This window comes from Dreissena polymorpha, chromosome 2 (assembly GCF_020536995.1).
Source record: "Dreissena polymorpha isolate Duluth1 chromosome 2, UMN_Dpol_1.0, whole genome shotgun sequence".
Lineage (NCBI taxonomy): Eukaryota > Metazoa > Mollusca > Bivalvia > Myida > Dreissenidae > Dreissena > Dreissena polymorpha.
The window spans coordinates 32,951,997-32,974,345 of record NC_068356.1 but is presented as its reverse complement, the minus strand read 5'-3'; the positions used below and the strand labels follow the sequence as shown (position 1 = coordinate 32,974,345).

Sequence of the window (22,349 nt, the reverse complement as noted above, 5' to 3'; positions counted from 1 at the left end):
TGGGAAGAAGTGCCATGCTCAAGAACCATAACCCTACACTTTCTTAAATAAGAGTTATTGCCCATTGTTGTTTATATCTGATGAAAATTTTCAGGGCAGAGAAACTTCATGTGTGTATAGGGTAGATATCAATGAGGAGAATATCCTTGCACAAGAACCATAACCCCATACTTTCTTAAATAAGAGTTATTGGCCTTTTTTTATGCCCCCGGATTGATAGATTGGGGGTATATTGTTTTTGTCCTGTCTGTCTGTCTGTCCGTCATTCTGTCCAAAACTTTAACCTTGTTTAAAGTTTGATAACTTTTGCAATATTGAACATACCAACTTGATATTTACCATGCATGTGTATCTCATGGAGCTGCTCATTTTGAGTGGTGAAAAGTCAAGGTCAAGGTCATCCTTCAAGGTCAAAGGTCAAATATCATCGTATTTTTCTTTCCTAAAACTTCAACCTTCGTTAAAGTTTTATCATAACTTTTTAAATATTGAACACAGCAACTTCATACTTAGCATGCATGTGTATCTCGTGGAGCTGCACATTTTGAGTGGTGAAAGGTCAAGGTTATCTTTCAAGGTCAAAGGTCAAAATAAAAAATAAAAATTCATTTCTCCATTCAATCTCTTACTTACTGTTTGTGGAGCTTCACATTTTGAGTGGTGAAAGGTCAAGGTCAACCTTCAAGGTCAAAATATAAAAAACATAAATTTTCATAACTTTTTTAATATTGAACACAGCAACTTCATATTTGGCATGCATGTGTATCTCGTCGAGCCGCACATTTCAAGTGGTGAAAGGTCAAGGTCATCCTTCAAGGTCAAAGGTCAAAAAATAAAAAAATAAAAAAATCATTTCTCCATTCAATCTCTGACTTACTTCTCTTGGAGCTGCACATTTTGAGTGGTGAAAGGTCAAGGTCAACCTTCAAGGTCAAAGGTAAAAAAATAAAAAACATAAATTTTCATAACTTTTTATGCCCCCGGATTGAATGATCGGGGGCATATTGTTTTTGGCCTGTCTGTCTGTCATTCCGTCATTCTGTCCCAAAACTTAAACCTTACAGTAAAGTTTTGCAATAACTTTTGAAATATTGAACATAGCAACTTGATATTTGGCATGCATATGTATCTCACAGAGCTGCACATTTTGAGTGGTGAAAGGTCAAGGTCAAGGTCATCCTTCAAGGTCAAAGGTTATATAAAAAAAAGTGGCGCATTATGGGGCATTGTGTTTCTGACAAACACATCTCTTGTTTTTTAATGATGTTGCTTTTCAGGGCTATATCTTAGATAAGCTACAAGATTTTAGCATGAAACTTTATGAGTGTATAGATATAAATGAGGAGAATTAAAATGCATAAAAACAACTACCCTACACTTGATTATTATACTAGGATTATTCTGTATATGAGGATATTTGCTCCTTAGGTCATTTGGCGGGGGATTTATGCAAGGAATTCGCTTGTATTGTTATTAAATGTCCATGAAACCATGTTGAAAATGGAGCAGTTGTCTTTGAAATATTGAAGCTTTTCATTGGTTGACTGTTTTATTTATGGTTTGCAAAGTAGTCTCTAAACATTTGTTTAGAATGGATGATTCTCAGAAGCGAGGTCATTAATTCTCTCATTACATAATACATCAAGCATTGAGAAGTAATTTCCCTTTTATTTAAATAATGCATTTGCATGGATACAAGGATATTGAAGACTGTCATACAGTATGAAGGGTTGACTTATAAACTAGAGCATTCATTGTATACATATATCATCATTTGCATCTGTTTCTCACTCAACTGTCTAAAAGCATTAACTTGCAGTCTGTTCAGGTTCTATGCTGTTTGCTGCTCAACAGTATCTTAGGGTTGAAAATGAAGCCTTTAAAACTTGAATCTAGTAAGAAACGTCTTAAATTAAATTTAAATTTCTAAGGGACTATAAATGCGTTAAAACACGAATCTACGTGGTTAAGGGTTAAAGGAAGTCTCCCCTAAATGAAAATTCATACTCAGCCTACTTGTGTTTTCCAGAGCCCAGAGTGGGGTGTGCAGGTGGAGCCCATCAACTCTGCCCTCACCCATGTACAGGGGGAGCAGAACAACCGATTGGCACTGGCTGTCAACAAACTGGTGGGTCATCATGCTCTTACACGGTCACTTCACGTTTAAAATATATATAATTGATTTTATCTGTTAATTTTAACATGTATTAAGTAATTTAGTTATGTGTAAAAAATTAACAATAAAATTGCTTTTCTATGTTGTGTGCATAAATTATGCTATAAATTGTGGCAATTTAAAATGTTGTCAGAATTTTTCTAGTATTATTAAATTTCAATAAAATGCATCTGAAAACAAAATGTTTTCAAAAAACAGCAACCATTGTGTAATAGGCTCCTCCCACTTCCTTTTACACAAAACTCCCAGTCTGTTCAGGTTTTTTGCTGCTCATGAGTTTCTTAGGGTTTAAATGTTGAATCTAGTAAGAAAGGTCTTAAATTGAATTCGATTTTCTAAGGGACAACAAATCCAGTGCCTATCTGATTGGTAAAGGTTTAATTATGGAAGGAATGTGCGTAAAGTGTCGTCCTGGATTAGCCTGGGCAAACTGCACAGGCAAATCAGGGACAACACTTTTGGCCTAATTACACAAAATCCTGTGTTTTAATGTCATAAATACTGACCTGTTATCGTATGCTTATACTTTCCAAGGGGAAATAACTCATCCGGAATTTTAACTGGGAATCCGCCACCTCAATACCGTAATACAGGCCAGGTTAAACATAGTGCAATGCAACCTAGCCAAAAATCGGTAACCAACCCTCAATATTCTTTCCGGATCAACCAGGTGTATACGTGTCTTTTACGGCTCTGAATTAAAATATTGTTTTTCACTAGGTTGATTGGGGTTTTGAATAGATAAATTGTGTTATTTATCTTTTTATTTCTCATTCGGATTAATTTGTGTGGATTTAATGGATTTTGTTTCATTTGTAAAAGGTAAGCCATGCTTGTTTTTATCGAACAATGGTTTATTTCTACCATGCTGGGTGTTTTCAGGCGCGAACGACCACGTGCAAAACGTGCTCTTCTAATACATTGCTAGAACGTGCAAAGCATGTTCTTCTAATGTGTTACGAGATCGTGCAAAGCGTGTTCTTCTATTGACAGATTGTTTATCATTTGCCATTGTGTGCAATAATGATTTTAACGTTCCGTATGACAATCTAATTGATCGTCATTTTATTTTTCATCTGTTTTGAATTAAACTTTTGTTTAATTTATGATCTACGGCAGTATTATTATAATTTTCATTATGGTCAAATAATGATTTTATGTGCCGTATGATAATCTGGTCTGTGACCAGTTTATGGTTGAATATGTTTTGCTCTTGTTTTTCATATATTCGACTACATGATGGTCGCAGAAACAAGAGTGGATAAATACCCGGTGACTTCGCAGATCATGGATGATAGTTGCAGTATCAGTCACCGGGTATCGGGCACGATCGCGACCATACTATGCTAAGTCTCTTAGACAGTCGGTCAACATCAGACCATATGGCGACACCCGTCAGCCGGTCTTTGCCCGATGGCATTGGTCAAGGACATCGACCAATGCCGGACCATTTGGCATCCGCCATACGGTCATTATCCGGTGACAACACTGGTCATGATATGACCGGTACGTCACCGGGGACGTTGATCACGGACCATTGATCGACGTCTGACCGGCCGGTCCGGTCACCGGTCATGTCACCGGTCCGGTCCGGTCATTGATCACCGGTCCGGTCACCGGTCATGTCACCGGTCCGGTCATGTCACCGGTCCGGTCACCGGTCATGTCACCGGTCCGGTCACCGGTCTGGTCCGGTCACCGGTCCGGTCATTGATCCACCGGTCCGGTCACCGGTCCGGTCACCGGTCATGTCACCGGTCCGGTCCGGCCACCGGTCCGGTCCGGTCACCGGTCATGTCACCGGTCCGGTCACCGGTCATGTCACCGGTCCGGTCCGGTCACCGGTCATGTCACCGGTCCGGTCATGTCACCGGTCCGGTCATGTCACCGGTCCGGTCATGTCAACGGTCCGGTCCGGTCACCGGTCCGGTCATTGATCACCGCTCCGGTCACCGGTCAACACGGTCAAGAAGAAGAACTCGGTCTTCTTCATTGAAATTTTTCTCCTATTCTTCGTTGAATACATCGTCCTTATCAAGGATTAGACATCGGACACGCTCTTCTTCGTCGAGCAGTTCTCATCGTCGCGACTCTCGTAAGCGATCACGTCGTCACTCACGGAGACGTTATTCTAGAAGATCTCGGTCTCATCGCAGCCGATCCACATCTCGGCCGATCCAGATCTCGACATCGCAGGAAACGAGGACGTCGTCAACCTTCACGTAGACATCAGCGGACTGCATTGAGTACCACTGGATATTTATCGAACATACCTCTCCTTCATTGAGCAGTTCTTGGCGTTGATACGCTCGTAAGCGATCATGTCAATGCTCACGGAGACAATATTGTAGAAGACAATATTTCCAGCGTAGCCGAACAATATTTCGGCATCGAAGTTATATGGATGTCGCCACTTCTCACGTAGGCGTTAATGAACCTACTGGTCATATCGACGTTCTCCATTTTATTCCATTAGGAATATCATGTCTCCATTCCACGTGTGATGGTTCTTCTTATGGCATCCACACATGTTGCAGTCACCGAGCCGTAGTTGTATACGAACACTAGTTCGTTTAACATTCAGGCTTCGGGATAAGCTGTTCTTTTCTCCACTACGACTACAAGGACACTTATGCCTATTAATACTGATAATCTACCGTTGTTTTCCGGTTAACATTATCAGATGACTTCGTGGATGGTCATTCTTCTGCACCAGATATTTCCATTCTGACGCAGTTATATTATACCGGTCCCGATCACCGGACATCGGTCACCATTCATCGGTCATATCACCGATCACTGATCACCGGTCAGAATAAGTGATGTCTCATCGCCATCGGATTGGATTTTTTTGGCATGATCTTCTTTTCCGAGCAGTGCTTGACATTGATAACAGACCATATGGATTCCACCATTTTTCGGTCTTTAACTGGTAACGTCACCGGTCATATTATGACTGGTCCGTTCACCGGGCTACAGTTACCGGTCATTGACCGGTCCGGTTCGGTCACCACTTACCAATTACCGGTATTCCACTGTGTTTTCATCGGTCAATTTTTAGTATCACGGGTATCGTCTACATTACATAGTTGTATACCCCTGGCTATGATTGTATTGAATACTATATTTTATGGATTCAACAATCTACATGACTTTTTGTGTTTTTCAATACAAATGTTCTACTGGCGACGGTTACCAAATCATGCTATATCTGTTATTTGTACTTCTATCTCAACCGGCTACATGCAGACTACTGGTCTTGCAGATAGATCGGCTGAAGTGGGCTCGGAGACTAGCATTGAGGTCGAACATTACTATTTGACCTCTATTAATTTATGTTCGAGACCCGAAGGATGAATTGTTTTAACCGCCTTTACCTGTCGGCTACAGACTTTGCAGTCAGTGTCACGGAACAGTTGGGACACATTAATGACGCTAACAGGATTAGCAAGACGACATTTGTATCGACTTCTGCTTTTCTATTGCTCCTACGGCAGTGCATATTTTCAAGCTACTGGAATCAACAAGAGTTCTGATACATAGGATTGCCTATCAGATTGACCGCATAGCGGTTACAGTCTTGTAGATGGCTTAGGACCTATTGAACTCAGATCTTAGATCCCAGGATCTGGAGGGACCTCATCTTAAAGTTATTCTTCTATTACACTTCTGGCCATAACAGGCCGTCTTCCTATAACTGGTCGTATTCCTTTCGGAATTCGTCCAGGTTAGAAGTCTTGAAGTAAATGGATTAATCAAGTCAGAATTTAAGACTTCCATGCATTCTACCGGCAAGCGTGGACCCGCTTAAGGTTACCCCTAGGGTTTTCACCTTTTTCTGCCATCACACCTCCGATTCCGGAGGTACCACTATCAATCATATTTCCGTACTTCGCAAATCGATGACTTCGCGACCTGTATTATCCAGGATTTTAAGGCGCCTGTTATTGGTTCAAGAAGAGGCTATATTCTGTAGATAGGTCATAAACTTATAAGTGTTAAACACTGTCCTATTCTACCAATTTTCAAGTGTGTTTGGAGTGGGAAAGTTCGGCTTGCCGTGGTTTCTTTGCCCACCCATCCTTGACAAATGGTTCCGGTCACCGGTCGGTATTTACCGGTCCGGTCACCGGTCCTTCTGCTGAGACGTCTTTTCTTACGTCCGTTTCAGCTTTATTTTTAAGATAATTGTATTAATCTCGGGATTATTTAATGACACAGATTTCCATTTTTTTGTCATTATTTACCACTATTCAGTGGTGTCTAGACTAGAAGATTATCTTGGCAAGAATATAGTTTATTCTACCACAACCTTCCTTACATCTTATACAGATGTGAGCAGATAAGGTTATGGACGATCACATAGAACAACGTATCTTGATTTTCTCAATTATGTGGTATCCTAACGAATATCACCTGCACATCTACATCTTGAAAAGCGAAAATTCTTTTTAGCTGTTTTTCATTTACAACACATTTTCACGATTCCTTTGTGATGGTTTCAACTATCACACATCGGTCGTGGTTTACTTACAGACACGGAGGTGATCATATTATCACTCCTTGTAACTGGAAATCAGGAACTTATTCGTTCTTTGCAAGAACAACAAATTTTCTCTATCGTCTTTCTCATACCAGTTCGTCTCAACGCCCTGTTGGACCTTTTGTCCTGCAGTTCTTTCTTTCGAATTATTTTTCCGTTGGGTTCAATAATGTAATTGCGCATGCGCGGCAGTGAAGTTGCAGACGAGTCGCATGGTGTACATAGTATATCAAAGAATGTTGTTTATCATCAAACGCTAGTTACATGTATTAGCGTTATGCGATCGTATATCGCAGTGTATACCGGTATGCTGAACAACGTCAACAATGCAGTTCACAGAAATCGATCCAGCAGGGTGTGCGATTGTTATACATTCGTCCATTGACATAAACTGGAATATCTTGCCTTCTTGGTGAGTTTTTGCAATAACTGAGTTTTTGCCATAATTTCATGAAATATACTTAATGAACCATGGGATTATGGTTCTACGACCTTTTAAGTCTCCTGTACAATTATTTTCAGGAAACTTCTTCACAGGTCAAATATCATATCTCACTGAGACATATTTTTACTGATCCAAACATGTGCCACTTCATGTCTGGCCATTAATAACTTTTAGTTATCTCTACAGAAGAACGTTTTTCTGTTAGAGTTTCAATCCTTGTTACTTGTGCAAGGATAATTCCATCAGAACTGTATAAAGGTTCTATGGAAATTCATTTTTTACTGGGTAATTGAGAGCATAGTTATTACCTTAATCACTCTGCTAGATACATAGAGGTTTTTCTCATCTTTTTCTTGATGATAAGAAATTTGTTCTTTTCTTCATCAAAGGATAGAGATTATGCTTTCGTATACCTTGTTTTGTGTAAGTCATCGCAACTCTGTGCTGTCTTACCTATTTTGGAACTGATCCAAACTATGGAACGTCAACACTATGTTTTTCGTTCCTTTACCTTCTTAAGCGGTTTTGACTTGTGTAACATGTTGGGATGCTTAATGAGCTCCCTATGAACCTTTTTCATCAGGCTTATTAACAGTTCCAATATAATTTTAAGACGGTTTTCCTTCTTATTATGGCTTTTACCATACGGAGAAGTGAAATTCATGCTTTTTCTGTTGAATACGACCAATTCCAGTTGGATCTATTGTCGTTTTCACTTTGTTGTGTCAGCCAGGATTCCTTGCTTAATATCAAGTCCTCTATATGGCTTCTACCTTCAAGTTTCCAAGTTTTCTTAAACTGGTAGTCATGAAGATGAGGATAAACTTCTTTTGGCAATCAGGGCTTTGAAGTTCTATCTCAGCAGTGTTAGTCAGAAGTCCATTCGAGGTTCTCAAAGACACTCTTCATTTCCCCAAAAAAGGGGGGGGAGATGTGTCTGCGGCTTCTATTTCTCGGGGTTAGACCTCGACTAAGGAAAGTTAATCTTATCCTATCTAAGGATTCATTCCTTTTTAGGATCTGACCGCATGAATTAAGAGCTCTGTCTGTTTTTGTGGGCATATATTAATCACACCCCACTTTTTGACGTGCTCTAAGCTGTTTACTGGAGGAATCCGACCACCTTGTCATCTTTTTATCTTCGTTTTCTGAAGTGCCAACAATACAATTTGTATACGTTTGGGCTTGTTGTGGTTTCACTAACGGTAGTGTCTTCTTTAAGACATAGACATATTACTCTGTCCGAGAAGTCATAATTAATACCGTTTTAACGAAGATTACTTGATATCATTAGCTGATAACCCTGTTTATGGGTTCTACTGTGTTGGGAAAATATATACGAACCTTCCCACCGCAGCTGCAAAATCAGCATACGATAACAGGTCAGTATTTATGACATTAAAACAAATTTTTTAAATAAAATTAATTTTAATTATTAAATACTTACCTGTTATCGGTAAGTCCCACCTCCCACCCCGCTATTCGATTAATATTTTTGTATATATATTGAAAGAATATTGAGGGTTGGTTACCGATTTTTGGCTAGGTTGCATTGCACTATGTTTAACCTGGCCTGTATTACGGTATTGAGGTGGCGGATTCCCAGTTAAAATTCCGGATGAGTTATTTCCCCTTGGAAAGTATAAGCATACGATAACAGGTAAGTATTTAATAATTAAAATTAATTTTATTTAAAAAATTTGTTTTAATGGTGTTTGACCTTTTTCGCCAGATCCCAAAGTACATGTACACACAATAAAGCGGAAAGTGTTGTCACTGATGAGCCTGTGCTGACTGTGACGAGCCTGTGCTGACTGCACATGCTAATCTGGGACGTCACTATATGCACATGCATCTTCTCCAGATCCTGAAGTACATGTATGACCAGACACTGGGGGACAAGAAGGAGAAGGCGATGGCAGACTACATCGTGCAGCTCGGTCTGCAGAACGAGGGCCTACGTGATGAGATCTACTGCCAGCTCGTCAATCAGACCTGGCGCAACCAGAAACTCATGCCTGCAGAGAGGGGCTGGCAGCTGATGGCTCACTGCCTGGCCGCCTTCCCTCCCAGCCAGCACCTGTACAAGTTCCTGCTGAAGTATGTCGAATACATGGGCATTCAAACTCAATGATAATATATGTATATATTATATTATTAAATATTTTATTATTGACTTTATAATAAAATGAACATTACTTTTAACATACAAATCTAATCTGGGACGACACTTTACGCACATGCATTATGCCCAGTTTTCTCAGAACGCAACTCATTTTATCAAGGTATGTGTCGGATGTTGGCATGGGGGGCTACAAGTGGTTCTGTCAGCACAAAGCCCTGCAGTGTGGCAGCATTGAGCCACAGCTGTGCCGCATCTACCCGCCCTGCCTGCTAGAGTGGCGGGCTGCGCAACGCAAGGCCAACATGGCGCTCGAAGTGCGCTTTGCTGACAGTAAGTTATGTGAAGTCTGATGAGGTTTTGGAAAAGATTTTGAAATCATGACAAGTGATATAATAAAAATAAACATAAACATGTATAAAAGGTTCAGTTCTATTAGCAATTAAATTTGCAATTAGATTTATATTTTGAAAAAAAACAACAAGTTAGTTAAATTTTAATTTTTATTCAATATTGCAAGTTTGTTCTTTTATATAATAATGGTTTCATCAAATGTCTGATTAAGCATTTTGTTGTGCTTCCGATGCTGCCTGAAGCATTTGCTTGTAAATGTCTGGATATTGTTGCGGGAAATTCACTATGAATATATTGTGAAGCAAAAAATAAAAATGAGCATTGTTACCAATGTTACCAGACCACATCTAGCATAGAAATGTTGGCTATTGCTATAAGGAACACTGATTTTTTATCAGTTATCTTTATTGTCCCCTACCGGTGAAACCAGAGGGGACTTATGGTTTGCACTCCGTCTGTCTGTCAGTCTGTCTGTCAGTCCGTCACACTTTTCTGGATCCTGCGATAACTTTAAAAGTTCTTCATATTTTTTTATGAAACTTGAAACATGGATAGATGGCAATAAATATATATAAAAATAAAATAAAAAAATACTGACAATGGTGGAGTTTCACCGGTAGGGGACCATATTACTTGGCAATCTCTTGTTTTACTACATATTTGTTGACTTTGAGTATTTATGTGGCATTAACAAATTCATTTTGAAAACCTTATAAAGGCATGTGTGTCCTTTGTCCTGTATTCATCTTTAAATTCTATTGGTGACATTCTCTTATTCATTCCTTAGACGCCACAATGATTGGCCATGTAGAGTCATGGACTTTGGGCGAGGATTTCTGCAAGCACCTGCTGAACCTTCGTGGTCTCCGTGACAACAACAAGGGCTGGACAGTGGTTTTGCAGGAGGACCGCGACTACTACGAGCTCATGGGATACGACTACGTGTTCGACCTGATAAGTGAGATGGAGATCTCTCCAGGCTTCCCCGTCTGCCGCTCGTACTTCCTCGTGTCTTCTGACAGGTCCCGAGAGCCTCACAGCATGCAGAGGGCCCTCTATAGTGAATCGTATGTAACTAGGAGAATTATTGTATAAACTACATTCTGTGAAATACTTGTGCTTTAAGTGTTTTCCAAGATCTATCTGTGCAGACTGCACAACACTTTCAGCTTTTGTGGAATTTTATTTTAAAGGAAGTCCCTTTTAAACAAAAATCCAGTCCAGGCGGCAAGTGTTGTCCCTGTTGACTGTACAAGCTAATCTGGGGCAATACTTTAAGCACATGCATTAAGCCCAGTTTTCCAAAAAAAGGCTTGTATACATGAAAACAATGTTTAATCATGTTGATTATATTATGTTTTTTCACTTGGATATTTCTAGAATTTAGGATGAAACTATTGTAGCTGCTATGGAATTGTTCATTCAGATGTCTTCATATACAATATTTACCTGCTTAAACCTCAATATATATCTAATACATGTATATGCTAGTTCCCATTGACCTTCAACAAGTTATGGCCAATAAAGGTGATCTGAAGTTCAGTTCTTTTTGAATTGCAATAAGTAAAAAAATTAAATTAGATTTTTATGTTAATATTTTTCGATTCCAGGCCTCATAATCCTGAACGTGAAAGGCACATGGTAATGGTTGGCAAGTTGCCAGAACCTCTGAAGATCGATATCACGAAGATTGAACAGCGAAGCATCAAGCAGCGTACTGTGAACGGAGAAGTATCCGACGGGGGCGGGGTTGAGTTCTCCATGACGAGTGTGCTGAACAAGAGACCCCAGGGGGTCAATGTGGATGGACTCTCAGACAGCAAGATGAACTTGAGGTACACAAAGCGCAAGGCTGCTCCCAGCCCACCAATAGGAAACGGGTACGCCGTAACCAACGGAAACGGTTACAGTAACGGTGATATTGATACCAGTAGGGACCTTTCACAGACGCAGTTGAACAGGCGTTACAACAACGTCATACATGAAGAAGATATCAGCCCTACGAAAATCAACCAGCGATACTTGAGAATGACAAAAGCCAGTGCGCACCACGGTGGGGCTGCAGATAAAATTGCGAGGAAGACTCAGCGCGATGTGGACAACGTTTCCGTGGGAACAGGCCACTCTGACTGGTCCCACTGGGTGGAGGATGTGTTCAGTAACGCCCTCAATGAGCACGTGGATGGGCTGTCTGACGCGAGGTCCGTGGAGAACAGGCTGAAAGGAGGCGGGGATGGCATTCCACAGCCACAGTATCAACAGGTTAGACAAGTTATTGCGTATTAGTGAAATATTGAAAATTTTCTTTGCATTTTATTTTTATGGAATTTCATACAATGTCTGATATAAGACTTTTGATGTAACTATTTGTCTTGAACATTTGATTTTGTGGTAGAACATACCCATAACAATTGTTTTCACGGCATCTGAGTAGATGGAAACAACACAGTCATTATGATTGAGATGACTTCATTTCATTGTTGATATCATCAAAGATCATATAAAAACACATTGGATCTTTTTGCATTTTATTGTCAATTTAATCAGTTCTACCATTTCATATCTCAACTTTGTAAAACAACATAGTGGTGTATAAAACTAAATTGCTATGAATTAAATGTAAGCAATTATTCAATATTAAAGCTTTAAAAATGTAATAGGTAAAAACACACAAAATGTAATTTAAAGATGAAAACTAAAAATATTGTTGATACAAAATTAAAATATAATTCTAACTAAAATATAATGCTGATCATTTTTCTCAGGGTGCTGTAGGGATGCAGATTAATGGGGGCATCAACATCCCTCTACAGCATCAGATGCCAGTTCCCATGATGAATGGGGGTCTGCCCACCCTCAATCTCTCCAACCCGGGTCTCCAACCCCAGATGGTTGCACAGTCCCTCACCCAGCAACAGATGGTAGCCCAACAACAGGCTATGATGCAGGCCTATGTAAGTGAGGTGGGGTAAAAGAGGATTGAAACCACATTCTGGGCAAACTGGGCTAAATGCATGTGCGCAAAGTGTTGTCCCACACAAGCCTGTGCAGTTGGCACTGGCTAATCAGGAAGGACACTTTAAGCTTCTATGGAATTTTTTGTTTAAAAAAGTCTCTTCTAAATGAAAATCTCTTGTAGGTGGAAGGTGTTGTGCCTAATTAGTCTCTGTTGACTGCATAAGCATGGGGGGCTACAAGTGGACTGCATTGGGACAACACTTGACTCACATGCATTAAGCCCAGTTTTCAAAAATGTGTCTTAACAGATGGTTATCCAGCAAACGGCCAATGCAAGTGGGGTTGGGTGATGATGGAGGATTGGGAATTGTTACTATTGCTTGAAATGGCTTTATATTGGCAAAACGAAAAAGTCTGTATAGATATCTAGATTGATGGTCAAAGTGCTAGCACTGACCTTGGAGGTTATAATATTAATTATTTGTATGCCCCCGCATCAAATGATCGGGGGTATATTGTTCTGGCCTGTCTGTTTGTCATTCTGTCCCAAAACTTTAACCTTGGTCATAACTTTTGCAATATTGAAGATAGCAACTTGATATTTGGCATGCATGTGTATCTCATGGAGCTGCACATTTTGAGTGGTGAAAGGTCATGGTCATTCTTCAAGGTCAAAGGTCAAATATATGGCTTCAAAGCGTAGAAGGGGCATTGTGTTTCACAAACAGCTCTTGTTTTTATTCAGTTTTATGTATAATTTGAGAATGAGGTTGGAAAAGATTCCTTCAATTCTATCAAGATGAACTCTTTTTATAGGCCCGTTTTTAATAACGGGACCTATTATAGTTTCACCCTTGGCAGGTGGGCGGCGTCCACAGCAGTGTCCGCTCTCTAATTCAAATGGTTTTCATCCGATCTTCACCACACTTGGTCAGAAGTTGTGTCTAGACAATATCTAGGTCAAGTTCGAATATGGGTCATGCCGGGTCAAAAACTAGGTCACGGGGTCTCTTAGTGCATTTCAAGGATTAAGCATGGTGTCCGCTCTCTAATTGAAGTAGTTTTCACCCGATCTTCACCAAATTTGGTCAGAAGTTGTGTCTAGATGATATGTTGGTCAATTTCAAATATGGGTCATGCCGGGTCAAAAACTAGGTCACGTGGTTACTTAGTGCATTTCAAGCATTTAGCATGGTGTCTGCTCTCTAATTGAAGTAGTTTTCATCTGATCTTCACCTAATTTGGTCAGAAGTTGTGTCTAGATGATATGTAGGTCAAGTTCGAATATGGGTCATGCTGGGTCAAAAATGAGGTCACGAGGTCACATAGTGCATTTCAAGCATTTAGCATGGTGCCACTGTCTAATTGAAGTAGTTTTCATCTGATCTTCACCAAATTTAGTCAGATGTTACATCTAAATGATATCTAGGTCATGTTCAAATATGGGTCATGCCGGGTCAATAACTAGGTCTCGAGGTCACTTAGTGCTTTGTAATCATTGAGCATGGTGTTCAAAACCTTCAAACGGGCGTATCTTGTGACAGTTTGGCACTCTTGTTGTATATTGTTTTAAAATCTTATTGTGTAAATATTCACCTTCTGGAGGACTGGTAATGTTGTTGTTGATTTCCAGGCACAGGCTCAAGCGCAGGCCCAGGCACAACAGCAACAACAAGCCCTTCTTCAGGCCTATCAGCAACAGCAGCAACAACAACAGCAGCAGCAGGCCCAGCAAACCAGTCAGGCCCAGTATGCAACCTCCCTGCAGCAACAACAACTAGCGCAGTTGCTACAGCAGCAACGCCTGCTTGAAGCTGCTCTACAACAGCAACAACAAATGCAGCGGCCGTCACAGGCTGTCATGCACCCAGTGATGGCTCCATCCTCTGTGAATGCTAGCTTTAGTATGCCACAAGGTAAAAGATGGATGAACAATGAATATTTTAGCCTTGTTCTTGGACAACTGGGCTTAATGCATTTGTGTAAAGTGTCATTCAATATAAGCCTGTGAAGTTCGTCCAGGCTAATCTCCTTAAGAAGAGACTTCCTTGAAACGAATATTATCATAAAGCATGAAGTGTTGTCCCAGATAAGCCTGTGGGGACTGCAGAGGCTAATCTGGGATGACACTTTATGCTCATGTATTAAGCCCAGTTTTCCTAGAATGAGGCTCTGTTGTTGATTGTGTCTGCAGTGCTATTTCCATAACAAGTCATAGAAATTTGAACATTTTGTGGCATTAATTTATTTCGGTGAATAAAACAATATTATTATACTATGATTGTAGTTAAATTCTTAAAAGGTTCAAGTTGAAAGTCTGTTCGATAAAAGCATTTTTTTTTACTACAATAAACTGAAATTGGTACTTATGTTCAGTAATGGTTTTTCAGCGAGTGGGGCATTTTTCCCCAATGAGAGCACTCAGTCAACCTTCTCGAGTCAGGGAATGCAGGCCCGTATGACCGCCCCAGTGCCTGTGGTCAATAGCCAGAGTACTGTGGTCAAACAGGGGCCAGTCACCTTCCAAACAGTGGAGCATACAGACACAACTAATGGGGGAGCTCGAAGGGTGATCAAGTTCCGACAGCACTTTGAGAAGGAAACTGTGAGCGCCAGTCAGCCTCAGGAGCGAGTTGTGTCCCCTGTGCACGCCCCACCCCCTCCCCCGATGCAGTTCCAGGACACCCCCCGTATGGCACCCGCACCTCCTGCACCCCCACCCCCTCCTCCCATTCCAGAACACCCGCAGCTGTATGACAAGGAGAAGGGCACGTACACATTCAAGGACAAGAAGGGTCGGGCCCGCACCGTGAGGATTGGGCGTGTCGTGTGGCCCCCTCCCCCGGAGAAGGAGGAGAAATTACAGCGGGAGGTGGGCAGACTGGAGATTGATGAGAAAGTACAGCGGGAGCTGGATGAGAGGATGAGACCCACCCAGCCACAGAAAGTGGAGACCCCTAGAGTGGAACCAAAGAAGGTCAGAGCATTATTAGGAGTTTATTGTCATAAGAATTTATAATGGAAAATACAATTCTTAATCCATTACACTCTTAACAAATTTAAGTCTTTGTAACAGTTTAAACTTCTAAGCAGCACATATCTCATTGAAAGTATGTTGTGTTATATGCATGTACAATACAGTCTTCATAGGCTAATCAGGGAGGACACCTTTTGCTTAAATGAAGCCTCTTGTACAGTTAAATAAATACTCAGTCTAGGCAGACAGTGCCATCCCTGATTTGCCTGTGGGGACTGCACAAGCTTATCTGGGACAACACTTTTCTCACAACTGTCTGATATATCAGGAGCCACCCAAGAAGAAGCAGCAGCTGGCTGAGACGGTGCACCTGGCCACACTGCAGCTGCTGGAACAGAAGATTGCCCCTAAACCTGCCCCGCAAAAACCACCCACACCTCCCCCACCCAGAATAGGTAGAGTCAATAAAAAAAATATGATAAATACAAATGTTTTATATTTGTTCCTTAACAATGTAGAATGCTTCAAGATGCTCAATAAGGAAAATCATTTAAATTGTCAATATCACTTTGCTCCCTAACGTTTGAAGGGAATAGTTTCTTCAATTTCCTATGGTATCTTAATTTTTTGAAAATTTTTACTTCTTGCTTTCATTTTTCGATTTGAATAAAACTTGTCAAGTACTGGTTTTACAGAAAAAAGAATGGAAAGTGTGTCTCAAATATGTAATTATTTTGATATAATCAAGCTTAAATCAGCAGTGTTATACTTACTCCTTGCCGTATATTATTTGTTTCCACATAGAAACCCCACCACCGGCCCCTAAAATCCAGCACGCGAAGCAGACCCAGGTGATCGTGGAGACCCACACCCAGACGGAGGTGCCCCAGCCCCCTGAGCCCGAGGTGATTGACTACCGGTCCCTGGAGATGGTGAACACCGAGCTGCACAGGCAGAACAAGGACACCTTCCTCACATACAGCAATGTGCCCTGGACCCTGCATGTCCGCAAAGAGGTCAGTACACTGGACATGTAGACATTATTTTTTATAGTGAATACTTGGGTTGTTAATGATGATTTTTTGCAAACAATTAAAGTTGATGAAACATAATATTAAAAAGTTACATTCTAAGCTTTTCACATTTATATCTGTGTTTGTAAAGATTGTTACTTGAGCACGACAGTAATGTCTGTAAATTTGCTGCAGATGTTTTAATAATGCAGCTGAATAGTTAGTTATCAAAGCCATGAAGGCACTGCTGTTGTTCGCTATTGCATGGCATTTGATGCTACTTATTTAACAAAAATAATCATTCCTATTAATCACAGATTAAAAAAACAACACATTCGAGTTTATTGAGAATGTGTCGAAATGCAAATGTCAAGAATGAATTGTTTAGCATCCTATGATTGCAAAAGAGATAACTTAACTACAAATAATACAAACATGTTTAGACTAGCAATACATATTTTTTGCAATCACCAAAACATAAATATACATAAATATGTTGCCATATAATCAGATTTCTATTACACTGCGAATGCAATTTCATGAAAGAAATTTGCTTTACTAAACCTTTGTGTATAAATATCACCAAAACAAACAATGTTACACAAACAAATAATAAATGAAAAGATTGGGGGGAAAAATCTGTGAGCAAGATTGAACTTATAAATGAGGTAGTCATGATACAGACTGCCCTTTTGAACTGTACTTTGGTATTAGTGCGGTGTTGCCATTGGAGCACTCTTTGGTTTCATTCATACTCTGACAGAAACTTCACTATGGTGCGTTTAATATTTGTATCAGCGATTAGAACATTAAAGTGGGTTGCAGTGGTCAAACATCTTGATCCATTTTTCATTGTCTTGTCTTTGTCTATAGAATAAATATTAATAAGCTTGTATTCAATGTCATATTAATTCACAGTTGCAAATAAGAAAAAACACTAATGTGCAGTATACTATGTACTGTTATCACCCATGCAATTACCCAACATTCTTTTAGTTTGCCATTTTTAAATTGAAAAGCTTAAAATGAAAGAGTCAAAACCACTTCTTGATGTATTGGTCAGAAATCAATCGGGCACTGGAAACCAGACTAAGCTACAGACAGGCGATGATGTATTAAACTTTCAACATCCAAATGTATCTGTACATAAGCCCCACACTCTTCTAATATTCTAATATTATAAATACATATAAAATAAACATATTTTGGTATTAAATAATGATGTACTAATAGATGCTTAAAAAATAAGGTTGTATTGCATAGACTAAAAGCAGTTAAAAGATTTTAAATTAGGCTATTCATTTTGTTAAACTTAAAAAAAAATCACAACTAATGGTTAACAGGTAACCACAAAGAAAAAAACTAACGTGCTTGTTACAGGTGACTGTTTCTTATTAATATGTGAATAGTATGTTCCTGCTCGACACAGACCTGTAAGATCCGTTCAGAGAGTTGGCTGATATTAAGCTTAACAGTTAGAGGAAGTAATTGAGGACAGTAGTTTGATTTTACCTGATCTATTTATAGCCTCGAATTCTTAATAACTATTGGTGCCGCTTAAATATACCATGTGACTAAGACAGAGCATAGTGCACCACTTAAATTATTCATAAATGTACTCCTCCGCAACACGTAATTCAACAATTGTTTATTTGACTTAAATTAATTAGTATCTGTTCAAGCTTATTCAATTTAACATGATATTCACATTATGTGTCAATTTGTGAATTAATGTAGTTGAACAACTGAAATCTCTTGACATAAATGATTAAACAGTACAACTTTGTTGGGTTACCATGATTCTGAAATCACGGAATTAACCTTTGTTGTTTACAAGCAAACATCTGAAAATGGTTCTCACTTTTGAAGATAGCTAATTCATAATATTGTCATGATTTGTATGCCTGCAGGAGGCTTTATGTTATTAGGTAAGTGATACAGAGTCTTGGTACTAAATTACAAATGTTAGTTCATGACGAAATTAAATGACATGTTTTTTGCATGTGTTTTTGTGCATGTACAGGTATTTGTTCCGGGAGAGCGACTGGAAAACCCTCTTGCGCTACACCTGATCTACTGTCAGGTGGTACAGGATGTGTACAACAACGGCTGCATACGCATCAGCAAGGACGACCGTATCAAGATGAGGGGCATGCTGGGTACGCATGTTTTCTGTGTCATCTTAAATTAGTCATGCCTATATGTTGGTTCGTTTGTTCGTTCTTCCATCACTACAAGGTTTACACAAAATAACATGTTTCGTATACCATCAGTGATGCTTCCTAAAAAACATTGATAGTGACAGTCAAATGTCTTTAAACACTGTTAATGCTTCTACATGACCAGACCATATTTTCACCTTGAAGTTTACCTTGTTTTGGACTAATTCAGAGTTGTCAAAATCTTTGTTAACTCAAAAAATACAAACTTTGTCTAACATCAATACTGCCTGCTATATAGCTTTGATACTTTCATTGATTTTATCTACACATCCATACCTCCAAACCTCATGTTCACCTTGACATTGACCTACTTTTGGACTTACACTTATCAAATGGGCCAATGAGTCAATACTCACATTGCTTTCACTGAGGGCATATGTTTATATTGAAAGCCGCATCTTTTGGGTTTATTTTTTGTTTGCGGAGATGTAATGGTTTGTTTTTTTTTGCAAATAAATGAAGCCATTCATGTCACACATTTCTAGTCTTGGCTGTAGTCAAAGTCTCATTCAAAATATTCAAAATAATATTTAAAGTACTAAAGTATTATTAAATTAAAATATATACAGTTTGACTCTACTTTCTGAAATCACTTAGACTTCAAGACTCACAATTTAACTTAATATCAGCCTCGCTCTTTGAATATAGGGCTAAATGTATGTGCCTAAAGTGTCCTCACAGATTAGCATGTGCAGTCCACATATGCAAATCAGGGACGACCATTGCTGCTTATATGGAATTTTTTTTAAAGAAAGTCTCTTCATTGCAAAAATTAAGTTAAGACGGAAAGTGTCGTCCCTGATTTGCCTGTGCGGAATGCACTGGCAAATCGGGGATGAAACTTAGCACACATGCATTAAGCCCAGTGTTCCCAGAGCGAGGCTCATATATTTGTGATTTCCTTTCAGAGAGCCATGGTATCAATGCCGGGAACTACTTGTCGGGCTCCTTCAAGAACCAGGTGAAGCGTATCGTCGTGGATACGGCCAAGGAGTGGCCCACCTACTTCTGCAGGCTCTTCCCAGTGGCGGTAAGCTGTAAATGAACCTTGCTGTGTGATAAGGGGTTTTATGCATGTGCATACAGTGTTGTCCCAGATAAGCCTATGCAGTCTGCACAGGCTAATCAGGGACGACACTCTGTCTAAACTGGAAAAATAAAATTAAAATGGAAGGTTTGTCCGTTATTAGCCTGTGCGGACTGCAGAGGCTTATCTGCGATGACACCCCATTTTCACTGAGCGAGGCTCAAATATTCCACACTTCCTGTAGCGCGTATTCTACATGTTGTACAATAACTCTGATATATTATTTGCACCTTTTGAAGACAAATTTCGGCAAACATATTTTGATGAACCCATGTACATTATGCCTTTATCATGACTACAGGAATGTTGTTCTTTAAGTAATAAAGAGTAGCATAAACAAAGTTTATAATACTGTTTAAAGAAAGCTTTTTTTACCATTTTGATATGCTTGTTGATATTGCCCTCATATGCTTATCTTAAGTCATATGGGCCATGTTTCCAGTCAAGCGGCCACCTAGCTGGTGTACATTACGTAGGGGTGAGCCATTCGGGCATCTATTTCGTACAGAGAATCAAGAGTCTGGTTGAGGATTACCTGGATGTCATAGAGCATATCAAGTAGGTGTATAGTCATAGAGCATATCATGGGATGAATATCTTCAAACATTTTATAATTAAGCTTATTACTAAGGTCAATGCATTCTTTGTTATAAATTATATAATTGGGATATACATATTTAAAGATTCTGAATTATATCTTTAAATAAACAAAATCAATAATGAAAGGTTAATTCCAGTTTTCTCAGACAATAAATAAATAAACAAAACACAGATATGGAGAGTATCTCATGATGGAAATCAAACATGTCTACTGCAGGTTTGAGGACGTGGTGGATGTTGTGATGCCATCTCGCACATCCATCCAGATCAGCACCAAGAACAAGTCCTATGTGTTCTACACCAAGAGGGCACAACAGATGAAAGACATGATTGATCAGTACTTGCATGCTAGTGACATGGTGAGACAGGGGCAGAAGTGGAGTAGTATTTATAGTTGTTTGTTGTAGCTAGTAGTGCCTATGATTCACCTAACAAAATAATACTGTTAAATCATTTATGTCAGAGATTTCCATTGTTTAACTACATTTGTTCTCAAAATCACATACAAATTGAATAATATGTTAAATGTAGTAATTTTGATTATGAAGAAAAAAAATCAATTAACATTTATTATGTACGTGTTGCTGGAGAGTATATAGATGGGTAGTTGAAATAGTCAACTATGCTACGTCATAGTTGATTGGAAGTTACACACACAGGTAGTCATAAAGAATCAGAGGCTATAAATAGATAAGTTAAAATCCAATTTCTGTCAGCAATTACCTCCCAAACAGTTAATATCGTGTTATGTATTATATCAGCCAACTCTCTCTATGGATTTTAGTGGTGTATAAGGAACAGGAACAGACTAATTAGAGATTAATTAGTTTTACAAGCACATACTACACTCAATTAAAAGGATTTGTGTGTTTTTTTCTTAAAAATTATTTACATTGTGCATAGCAATGTCTTCTAACAAAAACAAAAGGGAAACTTTATCAACAGAAAAAAATGTTTTATAGCATCATAAACAATAAAATTAATATAATCATTCACACATTTTGCAAAATATAGTAAAAGTATTACAACATTATTAAAATGTATTATTTATTCTAACATGGCACGCACAAAGTTAAATTTACAAGTGAAATCAAATGTAGGTTTTGATGCATTAATAATAGGCATTCCAAACACACTTAGAACAAAAGTTGTATTTATACCTAGTCCCTTTGTGTGAAAATCATGCTTTATCCATAAAAATCATGCATCGATATACTATGCAAAAAATGCATAATCTTCTCAGGCCTGATTGATTTCTAGCACAATTAATAGAAACATAAAAAAATGAACACATCCAAAATATGAACACACAATTAAAAAATGTGGCGTGTTGTGATTCATGACACTCAATGGATTTACACTATATCTTTATAGCAAAAATTTTTTCTTCTCTGTTGCTGTTACAAATGCATTGATAAAAGCTCACACTGTTCACTTTAAACAATGGTAATTGAACAAAGGGAAACAAATTAAAATAAGCTCATGTATTGAAGGAATAGAAAAGTGAATCAACTCTGCACCTAAAGTTTAATTTGTACAAGTGTTGTTATTTATGAAAAAAAAAGCACACAATTACTGAATTTTGTCCTGTTCCATCACACTTTGGTATCAATCCATAATTTGTGTTTAACTCCAAAGTACTTCACCTTTGGAAAGCAATTTGCTGTCAGCCAGACCTTGGTGCATTAGGTTTTATTTCTGTTGTAAGTGATCACACACAAAAGTTGATGGTGTAAATTATATTGAATAAACTATTAAATCTGCATCTATAGTGTCAAAGGCTATCCCATGTTTAACGCTCACTGATTTTTCAATGAAATATTGTAAGAAAAAAATAGCAAAGTACAGCTTT

The 22,349-nt window shown here is 38.9% G+C and overlaps 1 protein-coding gene across 9 annotated transcripts in view; it reads left to right on the top strand.

Annotated features, from left to right (window-relative positions):
• Positions 1 to 22,349, top strand: part of LOC127866516 (unconventional myosin-XV-like) — a 153,295-nt gene that overhangs the window by 97,525 nt on the left and 33,421 nt on the right. For all 9 annotated transcript variants that reach the window (XM_052407080.1, XM_052407077.1, XM_052407076.1 and 6 more), the window contains 14 exons: positions 2,030 to 2,128; positions 9,029 to 9,264; positions 9,450 to 9,619; positions 10,428 to 10,707; positions 11,251 to 11,902; positions 12,406 to 12,594; positions 14,232 to 14,514; positions 14,989 to 15,575; positions 15,904 to 16,030; positions 16,380 to 16,591; positions 18,612 to 18,747; positions 19,719 to 19,840; positions 20,340 to 20,455; positions 20,715 to 20,856. In XM_052407080.1, the coding sequence (XP_052263040.1) occupies positions 2,030 to 2,128; positions 9,029 to 9,264; positions 9,450 to 9,619; positions 10,428 to 10,707; positions 11,251 to 11,902; positions 12,406 to 12,594; positions 14,232 to 14,514; positions 14,989 to 15,575; positions 15,904 to 16,030; positions 16,380 to 16,591; positions 18,612 to 18,747; positions 19,719 to 19,840; positions 20,340 to 20,455; positions 20,715 to 20,856 (3,351 nt within the window). The remainder of the gene's footprint in view (positions 1 to 2,029; positions 2,129 to 9,028; positions 9,265 to 9,449; positions 9,620 to 10,427; positions 10,708 to 11,250; positions 11,903 to 12,405; positions 12,595 to 14,231; positions 14,515 to 14,988; positions 15,576 to 15,903; positions 16,031 to 16,379; positions 16,592 to 18,611; positions 18,748 to 19,718; positions 19,841 to 20,339; positions 20,456 to 20,714; positions 20,857 to 22,349) is intronic.